We start from the raw sequence: 18,780 nt of genomic DNA on the forward strand, positions 1-18,780 counted from the left end.
TTTTAAAGGTAAACAATCTTTAATTTTTCCTAGTGATTATCAAGATCGTGTTACCTGGTTCATGGTCCTTTTCACAATCCCAAACTACCCGGCAAGTGAAGACTGCATGTATGTGTGTGTGTGTGTGTGTGTGTGTGTGTGTGTGTACATGGTGGGCAAAATAGGTTTACAGTTGTGAATATGGGAAACATAGTTTATTCTTGTTGAATTAATGAAGCTATTGTCATAACAACTGCATGACGACTGTAAACCTACCCCGGCCCGCCTCCGTATGTGTGTATATGTATCTATACACATATGTCTGTATATACATGTGTGCATGTATATACGTGTATGTGCACAAACATACATGCCTTTTATGTAGATGCATATTGAACACGCATCAACTCTCCACTTTTGGCTGGAAAACGCAAATGATAGCTACGAACCATTAAACGGTCATTAGAAATGTAAACAGAAGTATTCTTTTCTGCCCAGGAAGCCTGTCGTTGAGATTCTCTTGGAAGAGATGAGCTCCCCTCACCCTGGGGGAAACTGAGGCCCGCAGGGGCGGGGCTGGCGCGGCGCGGGTGGGCGGGGACGGCCCTGGCTGGCCCGGCGCTGCGGGATTGGTGCCTCGCCCGCCCGGCAGGTGGAGGCTCGCGCAGCTCGCCCGGTGTGCCCCGCGGGGACAGTACGGGAACGGCGGCGGACACGCACGGAGGCGGTGGGGACAGGATCCCCGGGCACGCACGGCGGAAGGAGCGGGAGCCCCGGGCACGCACGGCGGGCACGCACGGCGGCGGCGGGAGCCCCGGGCACGCACGGCGGCGGGCACGCACGGCGGCGGGAACGGGAGCCCCGGGCACGCACGGCGGCGGGCACGGGAGCGGCGGGAGCAGGAGCGGGAGCAGAAGCGGCGGCGGCGGCGCATGGCCCAAGGCTGATCTATGCGGCGCTTGGAAGGGCTGTGTCTGCGGCGCCGGCGGCGGCGGCGGGGCCCGGCCCGCGAGCGGAGCGGGGACAAGATGAAGTACCAGAAATACCTGACGGTGCTGCAGATGGCCATCGGCGTCACCCCCTCCAACCGCGGCAGCCTGCTGCCGCTCAAGAGGAAGCTGTGGTGAGCGCGGGGCCGGGCTGGCGGGCGGGGCGCAGCGGCCATTCGGGGCCCGGGGCGCGCGCTCTGGGCACCTTCCCGCGACCCCGCTGCGCTGGCCACACGCGGCCGGCTGGGAGGGCGGGAGGGCCGGGCCACGGGCGGAGGGCACCGACTCCCGCTTCCGCTCCCGCCCGCGGCTGTCTGGGGAACCGCGAACCACGCGTGACCTCCGCGTGCGCCTCCCATCAGGGCCGCGTCTCCGTCCGCGGGTGGTACTCGGCGGAGGACTCGCCGCTCCCGCGGTCCTGGCACAGGTTGCCAGGTGACAGTTGCGTGAACGGGGACTGTGGGTCATTAGCGCGCGTCTCTGTTCCTCAGACCTGGAAACTGTTCTTGAGGGACACGGACAGGATGCTCGTAAAGAAAAATGTCCGGGAGGTACCGGCTCCCGTTCCCAGAGTTGGTTTTCTTTCCAGTTGGATTGCACTTGATCCGCATTTAAATGTCCCATGGACTCCCAGGGCAGTCTAGGTGTTCCCTCCACGGGAGACTTGGGTGTGATTTTCTAGTACAAAGGAAACAGCCCAGTAATAGAGGCGTCTTGATAGAAAAGAAGAGGCCGGTGATCTTAGTATTCAGTGCTCACTTCAATTTTAAAATTGATGGCCAGTGTAGTTCATCGAGGTTGTATTCGGTGCAAGGGGACATACTCTCGTTTTAAGGTGATAGAGAAGAGGGAGGTTAGGGTGCTTTTAGGCTTTTGAGAAAAGAAATTTCTGCTATAAAAGACAAAATGAAAGCATGACCCAAGGACTATAGATTCAGCGGCTGAGAAAAAGAGTAAAAAAAAAAAAAAAGCTCCCAATATTGGACCATTTTGGAGGTGAGACCAAGAAATATGGGCTGCGGAGTTCAGCCCTTCCACATACTGTGTGACCTTAAGCAACTTACTGGAGTATCTGCTTGTTCCTCGTAAGATGAGAACGATGCTCTATCTGTCTGGCGGGGTCACACACAGATCAACAGAGAATGCATACAGGAGCCAGCCGCTGAGCCTGGCTGAGGACAGGTTTTTTAGTCAACACCTGTGTCTTCCTCCCTCCTGCCTCCCCCGTTTGTTTAAAATGCAACTGATTCTGCACAATGTAGTTTCATTTGATGGACAGCAAGTGGCAACCCATGGAAGACTAGACAACAAAAGTTCGGCAGGAATTGAATTAAGAAATGTCCTCCAGGCCCTGGCTGGTTGGCTCAGTGTTAGAGTGTCCGCTCGGCACATGGAAGTTCTGGGTTCGACTCTAGTCAGGACACACAGGGGAAGCAACCATCTGCTTCACCCTTCCCCCTCCCTCCTGTTTTCTCTCTCTTTCTCTCTCTCCCTTCTTCCTGTAGCCATGGCTTAATTGGTTCGAGCAATATGGCCCTGGGTGCCGAGGATGGCTCCATGGCCTCACCTCAGGTGCTAAAATAGCTTGGTTGCTGAGCAGTGGAGCAGCACCCTGGATGGACAGAGCATCACCCAGTAGGGGGCTTGCAGGGTGGATCTGGGGCTCATGTGAGAGTCTGTCTCTCTGTCTCTCCCACCTCATTTAATTAAAAAAAAATGTCCTCAGGTCTCTTGCCAGTTGACTCAGTGGTAGAGCATCGGCCTCGTGTGTGGATATCCCAGTTGGATTCCGGCCAGGGCACACAGGAGAAGCGCCCATCTGCTTCTCCACCTCTCCCCCTCTTGCTTCTCTCTCTCTCTTTCTCTCTCTCTCTCTCTTCTTCTCCTGCAGCCATGGCTCCATCAGAGTGAGTTGGCCCTGGGCGCTGAGGATGGCTCCATGGCCTCTGCCTCAGGTGCTCAAAAATGGCTCTTGTTTCAACAGAGCAATGACCCCAGATGGGCAGCGCCCCCTAGTGGGCTTGCTTGGTGGGTACTGGTTGGGGCGAATGTGGGAGTCTGTCTCTGCCGCCCTTCTCACTAAAAAAAAAAAGAAAAGAAAAAGAAAGTCACTGTTAGGAAGCTAGACGTAGTAACGTGAAGATGACTTTTCCAAGTGTGTGGCAGTGGTGGGGAGGGAGAGGTCAGCACTAACAGTCATACACCCATCCTGCGTTTCTCCTGAGCAGTTACCATATCTAACAGACTACATATTTTACTTAACTTTCATGTTATTTTGGGATTCACATTTGAGGCAGGCGGTAAGCTGGGTCCAGGGTTAAAACCACCGTAAAGGAGCACACCCAAATTTCCACACCACATTAAGCGAAGTTGCTGATGTGAATTTAATTTCTACAACAGCAAAGTGGAGAGCATCTTCTACAAAAACTCTGGCGTGGATGGCATTTTAAATAGAGATATCTAATCCTGGGGAGACAGAGACAGACTCCTACATGTGCCCTGATGGGATCCACACAGCAAGACCACTAGGGGGCGATGCTCTGTCCATCTGGGGCATTGCTCTGTTGCTTGGCAGACAAGCTATTTTAGCACCTAAGGTGGGCTATGGAGCCATCCTCAGCGCCCAGGGCCAATTTGCTCCAACCCAGCAAAGGAGAAAAGGGAGAGGGGGAGGAGTAGAGAAGCAGATGGTCACTTCTCCTGTATACCCTGACTGAAAATCGAACCCAGGACAGCCACACACCTGGCCAAGACTCTACCACTGAGCCAACCAGCCAGGGCCTAATTCATGTCTTATATCCTTTGGAAATATTTTTTTTCCTTTTTAGATAACATTTTATTTCTCTAGTGTCATAGCAACCGCACATAGAGGGGAAAGCACCATTATTTGAGGAGAAAAGATGAGGGTATGGGTTCTGACACCAGAGTTGTACCAATATTAGCAAATCAGCAATGCCTGTCAGACCTGGAAGTCACCACCTTGTGCCAGTTGACAAGATGGGAGGGTGTCCTCTGGTAATTGATCCTGGCCTACATGGAGATTTATGTTAGAAACTGTGTACGCTCCCTGTGTTTAGAAAGATGGTTAGAAAATGTGTACGCTCCCTGTGTTTCTCACTTTTTAATGATTGCAGTCAGCATGGGAAGACTGTGTTTGCAACGCTAATGCCAGTGTACTTAAGGGTGCGGTTGAACCATCCAGGGCTTCTGTCCTGGCTTGGCTCATCAGTTTCCTTTGTACAGTGTCCGTCCATCTGTCTTACTCAGGGGTCCCCAAACTTTTTACACAGGGGGCCAGTTCACTGTCCCTCAGACCATTGGAGGGCCGGACTATAAAAAAAAACTATGAACAAATCCCTATGCACACGGCACATATCTTATTTTAAAGTAAAAAAACAAAACAGGAACAAATATAACATTTAAAATAAAGAACAAGTAAATTTAAATCAACAAACTGACCAGTATTTCAATGGGAACTATGCTCCTCTCACTGACCACCAATGAAAGAGGTGCCCCTTCCGGAAGTGTGGTGGGGGCCGGATAAATGGCCTCAGGGGGCCGCATGTGGCCCGCGGACCGTAGTTTGGGGACCCCTGGTCTTACTGAATGGCTCTGCACACCTGTTAAGGGGAGCTATGTTTGCAGACCAATTCATGTGGAAACGGAAACAGACAGACAGCCAGACTCACCTCAGGGGCACGTGCAGAAAGCCCTCTCGTTCTCGGCTCTCCCTCCTCCAAGATGTTGAGGGGAGAGGAGCATTTGCTTTTGAGTCGTTACTGTGGAAGCACCTGGAACCAGGTCCTGTTCCCTCAACCTGCTGCCTGCCTGCCTTTGGGGCCTCCTGTCATTGCCACTGATGGGAAGGAACAGCGTTTCTTGGAGCTGCTGTGATAAGCCACCACAAACCCGGTGGCTTAAAACAGCAGGAAATAGTTCTTATGCAGTTCTGGAGGCTAGACATCGGAAGTTCAGACGTCAGTAGGGCCAGGCTCCCTCTGGAGGAGAAGCATCCTTCCTCCTCTGGCCTCTGGTGGCTCTTACGGCCACATCAGTCCAGCCTCTCTCTGCATCTTCCTGTGGCCTTCTCTCTGTGTCTTCGCTTTGGTCTCTTATGACACTTGCCATTGGATTTAGGGCCCGTCTGTATAATCCAGTATGATCTCATCTCGAGATCCTTAACTTAATTACACTCCGCAAGATCACATTCCATGGTTTCTGGGGTGAGGAAGTATGAGGAGGAGGGTCGCCCTACAGCCTCCTGCAGACGCCCTGGCCACCTCCCTGCTGTTTGCCACGTATGAAATCCAAGTAATTGTTACTCTTGTCTCTTTTATGTGCAATGTAAAAAAAATGTTTTCATCATAATTTTATCGTTGTGAAGACTCGTGATTATAGTACTGAGTGCTCTGAGGAGTGCTTATACCGAACGTAGTGGGGGAAGGAGGTACCATTTCATTTTCTCTATGCTTCTAAAAATATTCCTCCTGACTATGTGGTTCAGTAATTGTTGAAGGCCATGCAGTATCCGTCCATTCATTCAAGTAGTCATCCAATAACCAGATTCTGAAAATAATAAGACCTGTCGGTCATTGAGCGGGCCACCTGCTGGGCCCCTGTGTGAGTGCTTTACAAGTGTCCTCTCCTGTAACTCGTAGCCCTGCTGTGAGGGGTTGTTTGTCAACTGCATGTCACCAGTTTACAAATAGGGTTATTGGCTTGTCCAGAGTCACACATCAAGTTTTATGCCAGTTGATAGGGTTAAAAGCACATTTGATTTTTTTTAAATTTTATTTTAAAAATCACATTTAAATGGGGACATAAAAAAAAAACATTGAGCAGGGACATTACAGTCTACAAACAGAGAACTAAAAACAGGTACAGAATGCCTGGCAGGTGTCTTTTTTTTAATTAATTTTAATGGGGTGACATTGATAAATCAGGGTACATATGTTCAGAGAAAACATCTCCAGGTAATTTTGACATTTGATTATGCTGTATTCCCATCACCCAAAGTTCAATTGTCTTCCGTCACCTTCTAACTGGTTTTCTTTGTGCCCCTCCCCTCCCCAAACTCCCTCCCTCTCTTCCCCCCACTCCGTAACCCCCACACTCTTGTCCAGGTCTCTGAGTCTCATTTTTATGTCCCACCTATGTATGGAATCATATAGTTCTTAGTTTTCTCTGATTTACTTATTTTGCTCAGTATAATGTTATCAAGGTCTATCCATGTTGTTGTAAATGATCTGATGGCAGGTGTCTTACAGGATGTTGTTTTACCAAGCATGGTCCGTGGTCCACTCATAGGTCACAGAAGTTCCCCTACCCGACACCATGGGATGGAAATGGCTCTAATATCCAAGTCCTTTATTAGTGTCTTTAATGAGCAAATTATAGGCAGTTACCCACATTATAAATACAACTAAAGACCACTTACCATTAATTTATTATAGCGAGCTATTAAGGTTTCTAAAGATTTATACTTTTAAATTAGTGTTTTACAAGATTTCCCTGAAGAATCCTTCAGAAAGGGTCAGTGTCATTCTAAAGCAGCTGGTTTGAGGTACGTCACAGTATCTCAAGACTCCTGGTCTCATTCCCTTGTGTGGAATTCCCCTCGTTTTTCTGGGGGGGGGGAGAGGCTATGTTCTTACTCGTTAGTGCTTTCGAGTTGGTCCTGGCCGTCCATGGCCTGTGTTTTAAAATGAACATACAATGGAAAGATGATTAAATCTTACTAGTGTTGATAGTTTGGGTCTTGCATAGCTGCCTTGTGACCATCTGGATTATTTTTGCCTGGTTCTTTGTTATTCTTGAGCTGCTGCTGTTGTTGTTTTTCCACTTGAAATTTGAAGTGGGCGAGAGTGTTGGCCCTACATGAACCATGGTCAAAAAGGGTGGCGAGCCAGGGCTCCTGAGTTATAAACAAGACGCAAGGATGCAGCAGCTCTGCCCACTAGGGGAAACATGGCCTCGGTTCAGAACTTATTATGGAGGTAGAGACAGGCAGAGATTTTCTCCCCAGCCGCCCCCTAGGTGATTAAATGGAATGCATATTTAGGAAAAGAAAAACTTCGTTGTAAACTACAGCTTTCCCCAGAGTTCAAGGGAAACTGTCCAAGATGCTTATACTTCCATTCTTTTTTTTTTTTTCCTGAAGCTGGAAACGAGAGGCAGTCAGACAGACTCCCGCATGCGCCCGACCGGAATCCACCCGGCACGCCCCCCAGGGGGCGATGCTCTGCCCATCTGGGGTGTCGCTCTGTTGTGACCAGAGCCATTCTAGCGTCTGAGGCAGAGGCCATGGAGCCATCCTCAGCGCCTGGGCCATCTTTTGCTCCAATGGAGCCTCGGCTGCAGGAGGGGAAGAGAGAGACAGAGAGGAAGGAGAGGGGGAGGGGTGGAGAAGCAGATGGGCACCTCTCCTGTGTGCCCTGGCCAGGAATCGAACCCAGGACTCCTGCATGCCAGGCCGACGCTCTACCACTGTATACTTTAGTTCTTTATTTCCATGTCGTCAAGGGTCAGACTCCTAAATAAATGGGGAGTAATCCCCAAAGTTTGAGTTACTCGGTGCAGACCTGCACCATCAAGTTGTGGAGAGTGGTACCTTGGGATTTAAAAAACAAAACAAAGCACTTGTATTGTACTCCACATCAGGAAGATGGTCTTCAGTGGGCTTTCTGTACGCAGGTACAACCTGAGTCTAGGTAGACGTTTGTATTTGTGGGAGCATTCAGCAGAAAATTCTTTGAACACATACAGCACCAAACCCAGGGAAAATATTAATTCTCAGAAACAGTCATAAAACAAAAGGGAAGGGACATCCCAAATTCTCCTGCACCTCACACCCCTTCCACCTGCATATGAGTTCACATTTCAGATGCTTGTCTGAACCTGTTTATTCCGTTTCTTTATCTCCCACCAAACAAAAGGGGGAGGGTAGTACTGAGTCATCTGCTTTTTAACAGTTAGCCTCACAAGGACCTGGTTGAAGCTTCAACGTTGCTAAAGTGACTCCACAGGAGCCTGGTTCTATCCTTAGACGAGGCGCCATCGTCTCGCAGAGTCTGTGCCGCGAGTTAGTGCGACCTCATACCCACTTGGAACATACCAGTTCAGCTGTAGTGGTTAGCAAATATTTTTAAGACTCTGGTGGAGCCTGACCAGGCGGTGGCGCAGTGAATAGAGCGTGGGACTGGGATGCGGAGGACCCAGGTTCAAGACCCCGAGGTAGCCAGCTTGAGCGCGGGCTCATCTGGTTTGAGCAAAGCTCACCAGCTTGGACCCAAGGTTGTTGGCTTGAGCAAGGGGTTACTCGGTCAGCTGTAGCCCCACAGTCAAGGCACATATGAGAAAGCAATCAATGAACAACTAAGATGCCACAACGAAAAACTGATGATTGATGCTTCTCATCTTTCTCCGTTCCTAAAAAACTCTAGTGGAGAGAGGGAGGGTCCATCCTTGGAGTGATCGTTAGGATTTTTCTTTCTGTTTTACTTTGTCACTGGGTGTACAATTATAGAGTTAAGTCTGATCAATATCTTGGGTTTTTCATTTATAAAGTTTGGTGGGTATCCATGCTGACTGCAGACTTTCAGTTCTAGGCTTTTAGGATTGGGGAGGAGGAAACTAGTGAAGCCTTTTTAAGTCAGATGAAAGCACAACATACGAAAGTTTTGTCAGAAATGTTTCTGTTCTGTTTGTGTTAATTTTTCTGTAATACAATTATGCCCCATAACTAGCCCTATCAAAGTGAGAGAGAAGAAATAAAGAGAATTTAAGGCTTGTATATTGTTTTACAGTTCTTTTCTTCTTTCTCATACTCCCTCTTTTCTTGAATGGAGTCCTCCGTTATTTTTGTGGGAGCATTCGCCTCGCAGAGGAGAGAGCAGAACGGGACAAGACGCCACGTTTTGGGTGGAGAATAGGTTGCCTCATCCTAAATTGACTCTCTGAAGTGACCAGAAAGGTGGATGCATTGGGTACTCAGCGAAATAACAAAAGTATACATTTTAAAAGCTACAGCAAAAATAGCAACAGTCTAAGTGAGCAGTGCGGAGTGCCGTCAGTGAGTTGCATTTTGGAGTAAATTAGTGGAGAGCAGGAGAATCTGAGAGAGGAACGGTGCAGAAGCCATTGTCCAGAGCAGGTGCGGGCAGAGCGTCCTGAGAAGGTAGGGTGGGTGGCTTGAAGTGGCATTAGTAGGCAGATTGGATGCACTAGGTTGGTTGACATCATCCCTGATTGTTTGTGACAAGCAGTGGACGGCAGTATCGCTTTCTGGCTTATTAAAGCAGTAAGTGTGGGTGCTGGGGCCCGAGAGACAGGGCTGTCCCTGAGCTAGCGTGAGAGTCCCCTGACCTGGAAGAGAGGCTGTCTCACCAGCCTCCCAAGGGCACGTCCCAGCCCTCTGCTAGAGTTGCCCAAGGCGGGCCACCATCAGCACAGCAGTGGGGAAACAGATGTTTTCCAATACAAGTGGAAGTAGACACAAACAATTGCCAAAGAGTTGGAAAAGCCAGTAATAAGAGAATTACTCTCTGCAACAGATAGAGGAATGGTTCCCGAGAAAACAGAAAAGTGATGGTTGGATTGACCTATTTTCAGAAAGATTCAAAAAGAATCTTGTGTGAATTGAAAAGGAAACATACTAGAACCTTTAAAAATTTAAATTTTGCTCATTGCCGTAAGAGGGAACTGGTGGAGTTGACAAAGTTGAAAAGCCAGTTAGCAGCCTGGAGGAGTGAGCAGAGGATCACGAAAGAACAAGAGGATTAAAGCAGGGAGAGAAAAGTTAGGAGACCTTGAAACTATTTCCTACAGAGGCTTGGACTTGAAGTAGGGTGGGGTGATGTCAGGAAGAAGGGAAATGTGCTAGGATCAGTTCTTGTGTAAGAGGAGACAGGCTGCCTGTGAGCCCTGAGTGTTCATAGAAAATGATGACTTTAAATATATACCCATAAGTATCCCTGTGTACATACGTGTATATATGTAGACCTATGTAAGTGTGTGTGTGTGTGTGTGTACTTAGCAAGACTTAGAGTTGCCTAATAACATGTAAAACTTTCAAACTACTAATTGAAAAGGGAGAAAATAATCCAGGGGTGGGCGGGGACAAAGAAAACGCAATTATACTAACACGCGGGGGGAAAAAAATAAAAGAATGCGTTTAAATTTAAAAGCCGCAACACCGTAAAGCAAGAGGTCAGCAATAAATGTGAATGCATCAGCACACATGGTTCCTCTGGTTGGATTTGGTTCCTCTTGAAAGATACCGATTCTCAGCTTGGGCGAAAAGGAAGACCATCTGGCTGTATGTTGTTTTTGCTTAGAATAAAAAAACACAACTAACAGCAGAGAGGGAGGCAGACAGACAGACATGTGGAAAGGTTGAAAACATAGGCGCAGAAAAAGAGAAGCCAGGAGAAGATTTATGGAAAAATAGAGGTGGGGAAAGTTATCAGACATAATAGCGTTTAAGGTAAAATCATCGAGGCAGAGAGTTTTCATATGCTAAACAGTTAAGCCCCTAAGGAAATAGGAGTGCTTAACATCAAGGCATCTAATAGAACAGATTTGAAATATCTAAAGGAAAGTAATGAATGACCTATAAAGGGCAGTGGACAAATCCATATTCATGTTTGGAAACTCATTTGCATAGGAATAAGCAGTTCAGCAAGACAGAGGACACAGAGAATTTTTATAACGTAATAAAATGATGTAATTGTGTTTAAGGATCCCCCCCCCCAGTGGGAGTTCTTATATTCTGTTGATGGACAGACGGGTGTGTAGACTGGGAAGGACTTTTTGAGAGGCGGTACTCAGCAACCATGAAAAACCTCTGACACTGGCTTTTACTTTTAGGGACCTTTCCTAAGTCAGTAATTGCATTGGTACCCAGAGATGTGGTCAGAGATGTTCATTGTTTGAGAAGCGAGGAGGATGGGATGAAGTGGAGGAGGGAGGCATTTACTTTTCATTTTTGTATCTTTCTACACTCTTCAAATATCCTAACGGTATGGGTGGATATATATTTACTTAAAGCTGTAGCTGTGCCTAACCTGGTCTATTTTGTGATCCTCAACCCAGTCTTCTCATAGAAATCAGTTTTGTTTTGCTCAGAGTCTGGTTGGTATATCCTTTCCAAGCAACGAGAGACCCACTCTGTTCCTTCCAGACGACAAGTTAAGTAGAAAACTTGTGTTGGTCACGGAGGTTGATAAATATACATACATGGAATGTATTATACAGAGGAGATCTGACTGTAGAATAAGGAAACTGATTTTCATGAACCTCACTTCCAAGTCAGTCTTAGGGCTTGATACTCTGTATCATTGCCAAGATGGTAATCCATGGAGCGGTACTCCAGAGCACCTTGTTCTGAGGCTGCCCCAGCCAAGGCACAGAAATGAGAGCAACTGACAGTTTTGAGTAAGTGTATATGTGTGTGTATGTACACACCTCTCAATGTGCATTCTGTAGATGGCTTAGATCAGTGGTCTGCAAACCGAGGCTCGCGAGCCACATGCAGCTCTTTGGCCCCTTGAGTGTGGCTCTTCCACAAAATACCATGTGCAGGCGCTACCTGGATAAGGAATGTACCTATCTATCTAGTTTAAGTTTAAAAAATTTGGCTCTCAAAAGAAATTTCAATTGTTGTATTGTTGATATTTAGCTCTGTTGACTAATGAGTTTGCTGACCACTGGCTTAGATTGTTGCCATTTCTTTTTTTTCTTCTTTTTCTTTTCTAAGTAAGAGGAGGGGAGATAGAGAGACAGACTCCTGCATTCATCCCCAACCAGGATCTACCCAGCAACCCCCCCTCCTGTCTGGGGCTGATGTTCTGCCCATCTGGGGCCATGCTTGCAACCGAGCTATTTTTAGCACCTGACGTAGAGGCTCCATGGAGCCATCCTCATCGTCCAGGGTTGATGCAATTGAATCAATCTATCCATGGCTGCGGGAGGCAAACAGAGAGAGAGAGACAGGGAGAAGGGGGAGGAGTGGAGAAGCAGATGGTCGCTTCTCCTGTTGCCCAGACCCGGAATCAAACCTGGGACATCCACACGTCAGGCTGATGGCTGTACCACTGAGCTAACCAGTCAGGGCTACATCATTGCTGTTTCTTATCTGTAGTTTCTGAGCTAACACTGAATTAAATGTTGACTGCCAGGCTGGCATTTTCAGAGTTACGTTCCCGCTTACCCAAAGCGTCCCAAACAGTGTCTGTGGTTCTGCACCATGACAGCTGGTGTGTCCTGGGTGTGTGCAGCAGGCCCCAGGCCGAGCGACACATAACTAACTATCCAGAGGGAAGGAGATGCCTCCCGGTTCCCTGGGAAACCTCCGTCCAGCCTTAATTGCTGCTTTGGAGCTGACAGAGTGGACATTTTGTGAATCTTCATGTTGGAATCTTTGAAGTCCGTTGAGCAAGGTTTCTGAACGAGAGCAGGCTGCAGAGAAATGTTCAGGAAGCGTCTCTGGGAGACTGTGCATCCCCATGACTCTGAGCTTGTGGGTTAACCCGGGAACGTGACATTGTCAAAGCTCTACCGTGAAGACATGCTTGAGAAGAGGGCTCACCCCATAAGCCTGTGTATTTAAACACTTCCCCCTTCTGGCAGGGTCACGCCGTCCTCTGAGAATCCTAACGGTGCTACTTCCAGCGTCAGCCAAGGGAAGCCGTCCCTCAGACGCATCAAGGGGAGAATTCACCGGAGCCGAAGCCTGGACAGTGTGGATTTCTGCGAGCTCGCTGTGAGTAAGACTGTGTGGTACTTTCCTCATTTTTCAAGGGATGCGGAAATTTTCGTTTCATATTTTAAAATTTTCATACAAATGCAACAGGCTTATTTTGTGTGGTAAGCTTTTTTTTTTTTTTAGTAAAAACTGGTTTATCTAACAGATTACCAACCAGCTTACTTTCATAAATGGTAGCCATATGGTTCATTTATAATAAATGGCTCATGATAATTCCGAGTCAAGGACCAAGATCAAGAAATGTTTCCTGAACTCTGCAACAAAGATGGAATTAAGTTCAGTAGAGTATATTTATAATACAGTGTAATCTATTGTAACAATATAATGTAACATACTGTATAAGTATCTTAGAAAATTAGAACTCCACATGTTACAGTAAGTAGAGACCTCAGTATTTGATAAACCTCAAACAACTGACTTCCTGGTAGGGCCAGAAAATTGTTACTCTAACCTAATTAGGACAGATCCCAATTTACTTAACGATGGTGCTGTCTTTCCATTCTAAGTGATGAACATTAATAGTCTTTTAGGAGGCTAGCGACAGGTTTTCAGATGGATGTGTGATAAATTCATGCATGGTGTTTGGAGGAACACAGGAACTTCCAGGTCCCACTGTTTTTTTCTATTAATTGTATTATCCTAGTCCAATGCTATAGAGAGAATGCTAGAGCTCTTGGTGCTGTTGGAAGGTTCTATGCCCATTTATGTGTTGTAAGGTTCAATGGCAAATTAAAGGAATGTTTAGGGTGCTGGGTACCCCAGCTGTTAAGATCCCTCCCCTTTGAGCTCTGACCCAAACTGAATCTTGAAAGTACCAGTAACTATTTTTATTTCAAAAGGTGGTCACAAAATGAGAGATTGAATTCATTGAGAGACAAATCTGAATTGCTCGTTGGAATATAAAGAAGTAGAAATTGAAATCTTATTCGGTTCTTTTGTATGATGGTAAACAGTGTCATTACCGAAGTGTAACGGATAACTAATTCACTTGGCATGTCATAAACTGTGTTGACCTTCTCAGACAGAATCATGGTGCTTGGGGAAGAGGTTAAACTTTCTTTAACTATGACAGGAAAGCAGGCTTTGTTTCACACAAGGTTGCCTTCAGTTCCCCAGAAATAGAGATACCGTATTTCCTCATGTATAAAATGCAGCTTTTTTTCCCAGAAAATTTGGGGTCTAAAAACTGAGAGCATCTTATACCGTGGTTGTAGATATTTTTACCTGCATTTCCCGCTTTTTTGCGCTTGTTTTTGCGCTCATTGTGGAAGACAGATTTGTCATCAGACACACATGAGGACAAACAAGGTAATGGATGGGAGTTTTGACAGTGATGAGGAGTTGTATGAATTTTATGATGAATAAAATTTGACCTCGATAACTTTATGTAATACATTATTTTTTCAGACGTCAGGCCCCAAAATTAAGGTGTGTCTTGTACATGGGGAAATGCAGTACATTGAATAAGAATTTACCTTTTGCCTGCCCACGGAACCAAGGCTTGTGGCCTGACGCAGGAGCCCGCTCCTCCCGCAGGGGTGGAGCGAAAGCCCAGAAGAGGCGGAGTCTCCCGACTAAGCTTGGGCACGCAGCCCCACCCGGCCCGTGGAGTCAAGGCCTGCAGCCTTCCCACAAGCAGGCTCCTCCTGCAGGTGTGGGCGAAAGCCCAGAAGAGGCGGAGTCTCCCGACTAAGCTTGGGCACGCAGCCCCACCCGGCCTGTGGAGTCAAGGCCTGCAGCCTTCCCACAAGCGGGCTCCTCCTGCAGGTGTGGGCGAAAGCCCAGAAGAGGCGGAGTCTCCCGACTAAGCTTGGGCACGCAGCCCCACCCAGCCCGTGGAGTCAAGGCCTGCAGCCTTCCCACAAGCGGGCTCTTCCCGCAGGGGTGGAGCGAAAGCCCAGAAGAGGCGGAGTCTCCCAACTAAGTGTGGGCACGCAGCCCCACCCAGCCTGTGGAGTCAAGGCCTGCAGCCTTCCCACTAGTGGGCTCCTCCTGCAGGTGTGGGCGAAAGCCTGGAATCAGGCGGAAACACGCAGCTGAGCAAGGGTGCTCACCCCTGCCCTCAGGGCTGAGCATAACCCCACCTGTGGGGCGGGGCAAAGGCCGAGGCTACAGAGGCTTGTACACCTGAGCACGTGATCACAGCCACTCCTGTGAAGGAGAGGCAGAAACCACAGCAACAGCCCCAGTGGGCAGGCACCGGCAATGCCCATACCCAAACGCCCTAGGCAGCAGCAGCAGAGGGGTGGTGGGCCTGCAGACAGACCACACCTAGGAAACACAGAGGCCACACCCATGGACTCCAGTGGCCAAAACCTTCTTTTACACAGACAAAATGAGAAGGCAGACAAATGCAACACAAATGAATCAAGAGAAATCCCCAGAAAAGGACCTGAATGAGTCAGATATAACCAAATTACCAGATGCAGAGTTTAAAATAATGATTGTTAGGATGCTCAAAGATCTTAGAACAACAATAGATGGTCATTATGAACACCAAAATAAAGAGATAGCAAGTATAAAAAAGGACATTGAAATAATAAAAAAGAATCAGTCAGAAATGACAAAAACAGTATCAGAAATGAAGAACACAATGGAAGGAATTAAAAGCAGAATGGATGAAGCTGAGAATCGAATCAGCAACTTAGAGGACAAGATAAATGAAGGCACGGAAGCAGAGCAGAAAAAAGAAGAGACTCAAAAAGTCTGAGGAAACTCTAAGAGAGCTCTGTGACAACATGAAGAGAAATAACATCCGCATCATAGGGGTTCCTGAAGAAGAAGAGAAAGAACAAGGGATAGAGACTTTGTTCAAGCATATCATAGCTGAAAACTTCTCTTAATTAAGGCAGGAAAACATCTCACAAGTTCAAGAAGCACAGAGAATTCATTAAAAAGAAACCCAAAGAAATCTACATCAAGACACATCATAATTAAAGTACCAAAACTAAGTGATAAAAGAGAAAAATTAAAAGCTGTTAGAGAAAAAAAGGCTATCCTGCAAAGGAGCCCCCATAAGGATGACTTCCGACTTCTCAACAGAAACACTTGAGGCCAGAAGGGAATGGCAAGAAATATTCAAAGTAATGCAGAACAAGATCCTACAACCAAGATTATTTTATCCAGCAAAGCTATTGTTTAAAATTGAAGGAGAAATAAAAAGCTTCCCAGACAAAAAAAACCTCAAGGAATTCACTACAAACAAACCAATGCTGCAAGAAATGCTAAGGGGCCTGTTGTAAACAGATCAAAGGAGAAAAAGAATATAGCAAAAGAGGAATACAGTTTTAATTTTTTTTTTTTTTCTGAAGCTGGAAACGGGGAGGCAGTCAGACAGACTCCCGCATACACCAGACCGGGATCCATCTGGCACGCCCACCTGGGGGCGATGCTCTGCCCCTCCGGGGCGTCGCTTTATTGCGACCAGAGCCACTCTAGCACCTGAGACAGAGGCCACAGAGCCATCCCCAGCGCCTGGGCCATCTTTGCCCCAATGGAGCCTTGGCTGCGGGAGGGGAAGAGAGAGACAGAGAGGAAGGAGAGGGGGAGGGGTAGAGAAGCAGATGGGTGCTTCTCCTGTGTGCCCTGGCTGGGAATCGAACCTGGGACTTCCACACGCCAGGCCGATGCTCTACCACGAGCCAACCAGCCAGGGCCGAGGAATACAGTTTTAAAGAATAAAATGGCAATAAACAACTACATATCAATAATAACCTTAAATGTAAATGGATTAAATGATCCAAGCAAAAGACATAAGGTAGCTGCGTGGATAAGAAAACAGGACCCATACATATGCTGTCTATAAGAGACACGCCTTAAAACAAAAGATGCACATAGACTGAAGATAAAAAAATGGAAAAAAAAATATTTCATGCAAATGGAAATGAAAAAAAAGCTGGGTAGCAATACTTAGACAAAATGGACTTTAAAACAAAGGCTATAGTAAGAGATAAAGAAGGTCACTACATAATGATAAAGGGAGCAATCCAACAGGAAGATATAACCGTTATAAATATCTACGCACCTAATATAGGAGCACCTAAATATATAAAGCAGACTTTGATGGATATAAAGGGTGAGGTCAACAGCAATACTATAATAGTAGGGGATTTCAATACCCCACTAACACCACTAGATAGATCCTCAAGAAAAAAAATTAACAAAGAAACAGCAGACTTAAAGGACACACTAGATCAACTCGATTTAATAGATATCTTCAGAACCTTTCACCCTAAAACAGCAGAATATACATTCTTTTCAAGTGCTCATGGTACATTCTCTAGGATAGACCACATGTTAGGGCACAAAAGCAGTCTCAACAAATTTAAGAAGACTGAAATCGTATCGAGCACTTTCTCTGATCACAATGGCATGAAACTAGAAATCAACCACAACAGAAAAACTGAAAAATACTCAAACACTTGGAAACTAAATAGCATGTTATTAAATAACGAATGGGTTAACAATGAGATCAAAGAAGAAATAAAAAATTCTTAGAAACGAATGATAAAGAGCATACATCAACTCAAAACTTATGGGACACAGCAAAAGCAGTCCTGAGAGGGAAGTTCATAGCATTACAGGCATACTTTAAGAAGCTAGAAAAAGCTCAAATAAACAACTTGACCCTGCATCTAAAAGAACTAGAAAAAGAACAGCAAGTAAAGCCCAGAGGTAGTAGAAGGAAGGAAATAATAAAGATCAGAGCAGAAATAAATGACATAGAGACTAAAGAAACAATACAGAGGATCAATGAAACCAGGAGCTGGTTCTTTGAAAAGGTAAACAAGATCTATGAACCTTTAACCACACTTACCAAGAAAAAAAGAGAGAGGACCCAAATAAATAAAATTAGAAATGAGAGTGGAGAAATAACTGACACAACAGAAATACAAAATATTGTAAAAAAATGCTATGAAGAACTGTATGCCAAAAAACTAGACAACCTAGATGAAATGGACAAATTCCTTGAAACATATAATCTTCCAAAAATTAATCTGGAAGAATCAGAAAACCTAAACAGACCAATTACAACAAATGAGATCAAAACAGTTATCAAAAAACTCCCAACAAACAAAAGTCCTAGGCCTGATGAAGAACTAACTTCTATCCTTCTCAAGCTATTTCAAAAAATTCAAGAGAAGGGAAGACTTCCAAGCTCCTTTTATGAGATGAGCATAATTCTGATTCCAAAACCAGGCAAAGACAACACACACAAAAAAAATTATAGGCCAATATCCCTGATGAATTTAGGTGCTAAAATCCTCAACAAAATATTAGCAAACCGGATCCAGCAATATATGAAAAAAATCATACACCACGATCAAGTGGGATTTGTTCTTGGGAGGCAAGGCTGGTACAATATTCGCAAATCAATCAATGTGATTCATCACATAAACAAAAGGAAGGACAGAAACCACATGATAATTTCAATAGATGCAGAAAAAGCATTTGATAAAATCCAGCACCCATTCATGATCAAAACTCTCAGCAAAATGGGAATACAGAGAACATACCTCAACATGATAAAGGCCATCTATGACAAACCCACAGCCCACATTATACTCAATGGGCAAAAATTAAAAGCAATCCCCTTAAAATCAGGAACAAGGCAGGGGTGCCCCCTTTTACCACTCTTATTCAAAATAGTTCTGGAAGTCATAGCCACAGCAATCAGACAAAAAAAAAAAAAAAAGAAAGAAATAAAAGGCATCCAAATTGGAAAAGAAGAAGTAAAACTATCATTATTTGCAGATGATATGATATTGTATATAGAAAACCCTAAAGTCCCAGTCAAAAAACAACTGGACCTGATAAATGAATTCAGCAAGGTAGCAGGATATAAAATTAATACTCAGAAATCAGGCATTTTTATACACTAACAATGAACTGTCAGAAAGAGAAATTAAGGAAGCAATCCCCTTCACTGTTGCAACCAAAAAAATAAAGTACCACCCTGGCCGGTTTGCTCAGTGGTAGAGCGTTGGCCTAGCGTGTGGAGGACCTGGGTTCGATTCCTGGCCAGGGCACATAGGAGAAGCGCCCATT

General features: G+C 45.9%; 1 protein-coding gene across 6 annotated transcripts in view; it reads left to right on the forward strand.

Annotated features, from left to right (window-relative positions):
- The first annotated feature begins 726 nt into the window (after nucleotides 1-726).
- Nucleotides 727-18,780, forward strand: part of TJP1 (tight junction protein 1) — a 161,902-nt gene continuing 143,848 nt past the window's right edge. For 2 of the 6 annotated variants that reach the window (XM_066240100.1, XM_066240101.1), the window contains exons 1-2: nucleotides 728-1,102; nucleotides 12,597-12,729. In XM_066240100.1, coding sequence (XP_066096197.1) covers nucleotides 930-1,102; nucleotides 12,597-12,729 — 306 coding nt within the window. In that variant the 5' untranslated portion in view covers nucleotides 728-929. Of the gene's footprint in view, nucleotides 1,103-12,596; nucleotides 12,730-18,780 lie in introns of all 6 variants that reach the window. The other 4 variants (XM_066240103.1, XM_066240105.1, XM_066240104.1 and 1 more) reach the window with 3 other exon arrangements.

Source organism: Saccopteryx bilineata, chromosome 7 (assembly GCF_036850765.1).
Source record: "Saccopteryx bilineata isolate mSacBil1 chromosome 7, mSacBil1_pri_phased_curated, whole genome shotgun sequence".
Taxonomy (NCBI): Eukaryota; Metazoa; Chordata; class Mammalia; order Chiroptera; family Emballonuridae; genus Saccopteryx; species Saccopteryx bilineata.